Source organism: Triticum urartu, chromosome 2A (assembly GCF_056163025.1).
Source record: "Triticum urartu cultivar PI428250 chromosome 2A, HENAU_Tu73, whole genome shotgun sequence".
NCBI lineage: Eukaryota > Viridiplantae > Streptophyta > Magnoliopsida > Poales > Poaceae > Triticum > Triticum urartu.
The window spans coordinates 203798007-203805607 of record NC_141874.1 but is presented as its reverse complement, the minus strand read 5'-3'; the positions used below and the strand labels follow the sequence as shown (position 1 = coordinate 203805607).

The 7601-nt window shown below is 46.6% G+C and overlaps 1 protein-coding gene across 1 annotated transcript; it reads left to right on the top strand.

The window, feature by feature from the left end:
- The first annotated feature begins 4563 nt into the window (after nucleotides 1-4563).
- Nucleotides 4564-5229, top strand: LOC147984548 (uncharacterized). Its single transcript, XM_087541151.1, has 2 exons — nucleotides 4564-5078; nucleotides 5202-5229. Exons 1-2 carry the CDS (start codon nucleotides 4564-4566, stop codon nucleotides 5227-5229), a joined length of 543 nt encoding a protein of 180 aa, XP_087397277.1.
- The last annotated feature ends 2372 nt before the right edge of the window (nucleotides 5230-7601 follow it).

Here is a 7601-nt window from a genome sequence, read left to right as displayed (position 1 = left end):
GTGGGTCGCTGGGCTAGATGTTGAATACACCACAGTCCTGGGAAGCGAGAAGAAACTAAATGAGGCAGAGAAGAAGAAGCCCGCCGTGATCCAAGTTTGCATGCATGACTTATGCTTGGTCTACCACATATGCCATGCCGATGTTGAGTGCGAGGAATTTAAGAAGTTCCTCAAGGGCGGCTGAGTCAAATTCGTTACTGTAGACTTTAGGAACGACAAGGAAATCATGGGTCGGATAGGCCTCGTTGTAGGCCAGCCCTTTGATCTCCAGAAGGCAAGCCTGGTGTCCTCCTCTCAGCATTCCATGCTGACCCTGGCAGCAGCCATGATTGATCGTTCGTACGCTAAACTGAAGAAACCTCACCACGAGTTTCATCATGCATGGGAGTCGAAGACATTAGATGAAGATCACATCCTGTACGCAGCAATGGATGCCTACCTTTGTTTAAATATCTACAAGGGTTGGATGAAGAAGCAGAGCCCAGTGTCCGGTTCAAGCAAAGAAGCGTCGGCGAAGAGGAAGAGGAAGAGGGACGAGGACGAAGTCGAGGACGTGGACTCAGACTCCGAGTAGGTGGCAGTGCCGTCGCTCATGCTGGTTCTACTGCAGTGTCAAGCGGACTAGTTGCTTAGTTTATTTTCAAGGGTGTGTTGTGCTGAGGCCCCAGCAGAACTATGTGTATGTTCTTTCTTGTTATTTGAACTCTTTAGTACGTACAGTAGTAGTACTATGTCTTACTACTATTCTTCTTGCAGTTGGTACTACTGCTTGTATCTTCGTGTTCCTACTGTACTTAATACGTTCGTACTAGTAGTATAATTTGGGTCAGTCGATTTGTGAAAGAAGTTTGACGGAGCGAAGGAAGAAGATGACATAAGAGGTGGAAGAAGCCCTTCTACCCATCCATGTTGCATCAAACAGCTCACATGAGTCGACTGACCCAAATTGCTCCTTCAGATTGCAGGATCCACGTGGCATTCAAGGTCTCGAAGGTAGATTCAGTGTCCGCACCCAGTTTGCGGGCTCGACGTGCGCGCGACCAGCTTCCGCCGCGACAGCCACCATGCGCGCCTCCTCCGCGCGGGCGAAGACGACAATGACACGCTAGTTCCTCCTCGCCGGTGTGCTGGAGCACGCGCTCGTCCTCCTTTTCGTACGCTGCGTGCATAGACGCGGCTCCATAAGCTGCTCGTGTACTTGGCAGCGTGGCAGCATCATGAGGAGGGACTGCAGACGACGTGAGCGGGCGAGCCTTCAGCTTCATGGCACAGGGATGGCGGCGACACGGCAGTGATGGGCGAGAAATTGTTGGCCAGAGCAGGCGGGCGCCGGCATGCGCAATGGCGGCGGCATATTGATGAGTGCGCGTGTGGGAGCTTACTTTAGTTTTATATATAAGGTTGGTCAAACTTAAAAGAAAACTGTATTAGTACACGTAAACATTAGACTTAGGCAGTGCTTTTATTAGTTAGTATCACAGCCACGATACGAAATCCTGTGCAAGCGCGTGAACCACGGTCGCGCGGTCGATCGAACGGTGCGTCACCGTGTCGCGCTCGAAGGACATCCACCGAACCTTTTTGTGTGTGTGAAAACAATCCTCGAATATTACTCAACTTTTTTTCCTGTGAAAGTTCTTGACGCTGCAATATTTCCATATATTTGAATTTAGCTCCGGTTCATGTTTATTTTGGATTTGGACGTTTTAGGTGCGCCCTAGTTTTTTAATACTGATTTTGTGTGTGTGACTGAGAGAGAACGTGTGTATTTGTCCATATGTGTGTTGTGGCAGAAGGGCAATGTGGAGACGGTGTGCGTGTGATACAGACATAGAGAGGTGTGAATGTGCAAATGATCATGCATGAGTGAGACATAGACAGATGCCGATACATTGTGTATACATGAGAGAACGGTCTTCTAGTTTACTTGTTTGTGTGTGTGTATGTGTGTGTGTGTGTGAGAGAGAGAGAGAGAGGGAGAGAGAGACAGAGAGAGGAGCATCCGTAACACAACAACCATCTCTCTCTATTCGTCCGTCCCTCGCACGGTCGCATGCAACACATGCATCAACGCGCACATTTTGACACCCTCACCCGGCCCCTGCCCACCTCAAGGCCCGCACAATCTCTTCATGAATACCCATTTCTCTCCTTAGGTTTGTTTTCTCTCAATATCTGACACACACACACAGAGAGAGAGAGAGAGACGCAGCACAACACACACACACACTCCCCCGAGCACACAATTCATCCCCATCCAAGGTTATACGGCAACCACTCTCGCTTGTGCTTCTTTGCACCCCAACATGAACAACACCTCAATCTTCAAAGAGGGTATCGAGCAGATCGAAGACGGTGACCACACCGCACTAGAGAATGCGGGGTCATTTGGAAGCAGGGTGATGTGACGACGACTGACTGACTCCTCCCCCCACCCTCTCTCTCTCTCTTGCACAAAATTACCAATCCCTCTCCCCCCGCACAAAATTGTCAATCCCTCAACCCACGAGATCCTTCCCCTCTCGTCCATGTTTTTCTAGCTCTCTCATCAAACATGTTGTCTCTTCTCCTTCCACGTATACAGAATCCAGATGCACACGCATCTCATGTATATTACATGTATCCATCTTTCTCACAGACCTAACTTCTTCCTTTCTCTCTCTCTCTCTCTCTGTCTCGTTAGGTTTGTCTCCTACTCTCTCGTCCACATACATACAATCTTTCCCGCCCTATCTGCTCCATCTTCAAAAGCTCTCTCTACACATTTCATTCACACATTGGGATATGTCAAAATGTTGCTTCTACAATGGTTGATGTAGAGTTATGATTGTTTTTGTTGCATCCTACAAAGTAATAACTATGAAATGCATTTAGATTCTCATTTGACTGGGATTATGTGAGTTTGAGCATGTTGTGAAGTACTATAGACCTTGTATACATCTTGGGATTCGACAATGATTGTAACTATTGAATTGTATAGACCATTACATTCGAAGTCAATAGCCTAATATATTTATTTCACAATTTCAACAAATAATTAGTTCACTACAAACTAAGAAAACAAATGTGTACTCCCTCCATTTTTATTTAAGTCCGCGTATTAGCATTGGTCAAAGTCAAGTTTTGTAAACTCTCAGAAAGCTTATAACAAAAAATATTAACATATACAATAACAAATAAATACCATTAGATTCATTATTGAATGTACTTTCACATCATACATATTTGTTATGGTAAATGTTTATATTTTTCTATAAACTTGGTCAAACTTTAGGAAGTTTGACTTCGGTCAAACCTAATATGCAGATTTTACTACTACTACTACTCGCTAGTTGCTTAGCCGAATCACTCAACATGCCACACGGGGAGTCCAGTGTCACAAAATTTTGAGGTCGTCGGGAACATCTCCCGCGACCCTGATTCGAGCAGTGGGAAGTTACCATCATAGCCTTCGGAACAGGCCTACGGATGACGCTTGGTAGGGGGCTGTTTTCATAACTTCAGGTTCACCCTACCCAGCCAACCCCACCCCGGCACCCAGAGTAGTACACCTGAATACTCCCCAATTTCTATCCCCACCGCAAAATAGACTTCTCCACGGCACCGCAGCCTTCGTGCTCCTCCCCTTTACATCGGCGCACTCATCCACCGCAGCAAATCTGCTCATCGACGACCTCGTACGCCGCACTGGAGCCGATCCACCATCGTCGTCGTACACGGAGCCTCTTCCCCGGCATCATCTTCCACGGTCTTGGATCTTCTTCTCGGAAGCCGACGCCAAGCGCAGAAGTACCACCGTCGTGGATAATGAACTGACTCCCGTTGCCGACCATGACTCACAGAGGCCGCCGCGACCATCATTCTCCTCCTCGATTGGTAATGTGTGTATTGAATCACTTAGCAGTGCATGTGCAGTTCGAATTTTGTTCATACCTACCCTTCAAATTTCCTGGGTGCTATTGTTCTCGTAAAATTAATTGGTTATAGCCTCCATTGTCCAACAGAATATCAGCTTGTAATTGTGCGTCGCTCCTGTATCGCGTTGTGCTTGGGTAGGTTTTTCATCTGCAACCAGTAGTGTGGCAAATGATGGAAAGGTTTTTAGAACTAGCAAGATGCCCATGCGTTGCACGCATCAAGATGCATTTGTATGAGTAGTTTATCTTATGGGAGAAAAGGATGAACGAGGGAAGGCCTTATTTGCAAATCAGGAGAGGGGTATGGGTATCTTTTTGCAAAATTCCCATTTGTTTCCTTCCTATCTGTCAGATATAAATCAGACGGCCTATATTGCAAGAAAAAAAGTATAGAGAAAAAAAGTAGACAGTAAAGGAAGTAGAGATAAATATTAAATATAAATATAAAATAAATATAACAGTAGAGAAGAGAGTAGAGATAGCAGAGACATCGGGAAAGGATCGCGCGCGCGGGAAAAAGCGGGCGTGTGCTAGTTTTGGCGCGCGGCGTCCAGCGCGCGTTATAAAATCCAACGCCCTCCAACTGCTCTGTGCCTTGCCACCGCTCTCTCCCCACTCTTTTTCGCCTCGCCATTGCCGCGCCACCATGCCGCCGCGTCGCCGGGAAACTTGGGTATACCGCGGCGTCCGCGCGCGCCCCTCCTGCGGCTTCTCCGCCGAGATCCGGTTCCGCGGGATGCGCCTCGGCCTCGGCAATTTCGACACCGCCAATGAGGCCGCCCGCGCTTATGATGCGGCGGTGTGGCGCCTCCGGTGGCCTCATAGAACATTGAACTTCCCCAACGTGCCGACGCGGGAGCGGGCGCAGGAGCTCGCGCCTCTGCCGTGGCTTAGCACCGACGAGGATCGTCACGACAATCGGAGGCGGGAGCACCGTCTCGGCATCGCCGAGATGGACGAGGAAGCCATGGCGCTGTGGTGCCAACACTTCCCGCAGGACATCATCAACGAGTGCGAGTTCTACGCGCAAAGGAGGGCGGAGAGGGATAAGAGGAGGGCAGAGCGAGCCTCCTATCACGAGGACAAGCATAGGCGAAAAGCGGACGCTCAATTCAACATGAGGCTAGGAGCAGCGTCGCCCTGGGAATCCAACGACGATCGGTATCTTCACGACTACAGTCAGACATCGGAGGAGGACATCACCGAGGAGGAGTCGGACGAGGAGGAGTAGTTGAATTATCTTTTTTTATCTATTTATGCTGAGAACTATCCTCTACTCTCTAGTATCTACTTCTCGATCTCAGCACTGTAAACGCTTTTTTAAAGCGCCGCGCGTTGCGATTCTGTTGGAGATGCTCTAACATGGCAGACGAGTGCTTTAATGTTGCCCACAAGATGCGCGAGTATTACTAGTAGTATATTTTTCTTGCCATGTTGAGACTTTAAAACCACGAATGCGAACATGCAGAGGAGCAATGAAGACCAAACATGGGATATTCGGGACATCTTCAAGGAGTGTGGCAAGTTAAAGAGGAGCTGCACCGAACCTGTAAAACGAGCTTTGGTAAGTAACACCCTTTCAATTACTTTCGTGTAGCCTCGTGTTCTTCGATGTGCATATGTTGTAGTTTCTGTTTCTCTTAAGCGTGGTGCTCTTCGATGTGTAATAAGAAGAGTCTTAATCGTCCTAATGCTTTCGCTTTTAGCTTGATGTAGGAAGTGGGTTTTCTCACCTTGTAGTCTGTTTTTATTTATTTTTTCCTTTTGAATTCACTTCTCCGAGTTCTGTTTATCTGGCTTCTACTAAATGGATCTAGGTTGCACTGAGTATTGATCTAAAAAAGAAGTAACTTCATGTCAGGATGCAGTTCCCTAATGAGGCTAGATTACACACAAGGTGCCAGTTCCCTAATGATGCTGGATTAGACACAAGGTGCAAATTCCCAGATGATGCTGGATTACACACAAGCCAGGTGGAGTCGTCAGCTGTTCGTATCCTCATGGCATTAGTAAAGGCTGAAAGAAAGCGTGCAGCAGCCCTTGAGAATGTAGCTGAGTTCCTGAAGAAGCAAAAACAGCAATCAGATGCTCTCTTCACCCAAGCCAAAGAAGAGATGGAAGAAGCTAGAAATAAGCTAGCAGAGGCAGAGCAGGCTAGGCGTCTCCAGCTATCTAAAACTGTTGTCAATACAAAATTTCCTTCATAATAGCTAGGTTCAAATGTTTATCCAGTCAGCATGCCTGTTGTGATGTCTGTGCATCTACTGATGTGGCACAAAATGTTTTTTTTCGGGTCATGTAATAACAGCAATTACTTTCCAAACAATAACAGATGAAGCATTGGACATGGTATAGTTCACGCGCAAGCCCGACATTCCAAGTTCAACTTCCACATCAAACTCATGTTTACAGATATCTGCACATTCATACATAATGTCCACAACCATGATTCACTTCAAAGCCAAAAAATATGAGAGTTATAAATAAAGAAAATCCTCTACTAGTTCCTGCTACCAGTGCGAGCACAACAAGTCAAGACCATGCATAAATTAATTATATTTTAGTCATTTTTTGTGTTCTAAAATGCCTGTCAGCTCGCGGAAGGACGTGTTGCCAGCACACGTGCGGATTCAATGAAGGTAGGCGGGGCAGTCTTAAGCTGGTTGCACGCGGCGAGGAGGCGTGCTCAGCCGGCCCTGTAGCGAGTGCGGCCCTCTTGGCCGGCGCGCCGGTTCAATACCTGCGCTATGAGAGGTCGCATCCGTGTCAGAGCAATCACTCCCTCCAGTCCTTTCTTGTTTGGGTATAACAAAATCTCATTTTCCATTCACATTTTACAAGTAAAATTCGTGGACAAACTTTGACCCAAAGTACGATTGGGACTAGTAAACTAGAATGGAGGTAGTAGTTTTTTTAATCAAGGAAGGGTTTCCCCTTCTGATTTTCATTACTGAAAACCAGCATCTAAATCTAAACCATAGTATTTGCCCTAGAACTACCAGGTTCAACATCTCGCAACATAAACCCATACAACCTCCATAGCAAAAAAAACCATACAACCATACGCCAAGGAGGTCGTAGTACTATGAATCCCATTTTCGCTCCATACCAATCGTTCTAAAAACTACTTACTACTTATAATGCGCCATTGAAAATCGGAACTCTTAACCTCGCTAAAAACGATATTTTAAATGTGGCTACTCAATCTGTGGCAACTGGCGAGCCACCGCGCTCCAAGTCGTTCACCTGTGTTCCCGACCATCAACTCCTACGGACCAAATTATCACGCGAGCTGACTATTCCTACAAAGGTGCTCCACCACGTACCCGGTACCCGCGAATGCAGCAATCGTGCACCTAGGGTTTTAGGGTTTATTTGTTAACGTCGCCTTTACGTAACACTCATGTGTGCGAGACAGCGAGAGGCTGACTGCGTGCGTGCGCCTCTTCTCTTCGTATATGTACTCCACCATTTGTCTGGTGTCCAAAAAATTATAATAACTACTAGCAATGTGCCAATGCATTGCCACACGATCAAAGTAGATTAATACATATTCTCCTATTTGATAGGAAAAAAGTCTAGTTTTGAAATACGTATATCACTAAAAATATGTTATGTTTCACTCAAAATATATTCCTTTGGCGGTTTTGATGAGATAAGGGAGGAATGTTGTTGGTTTCAAGA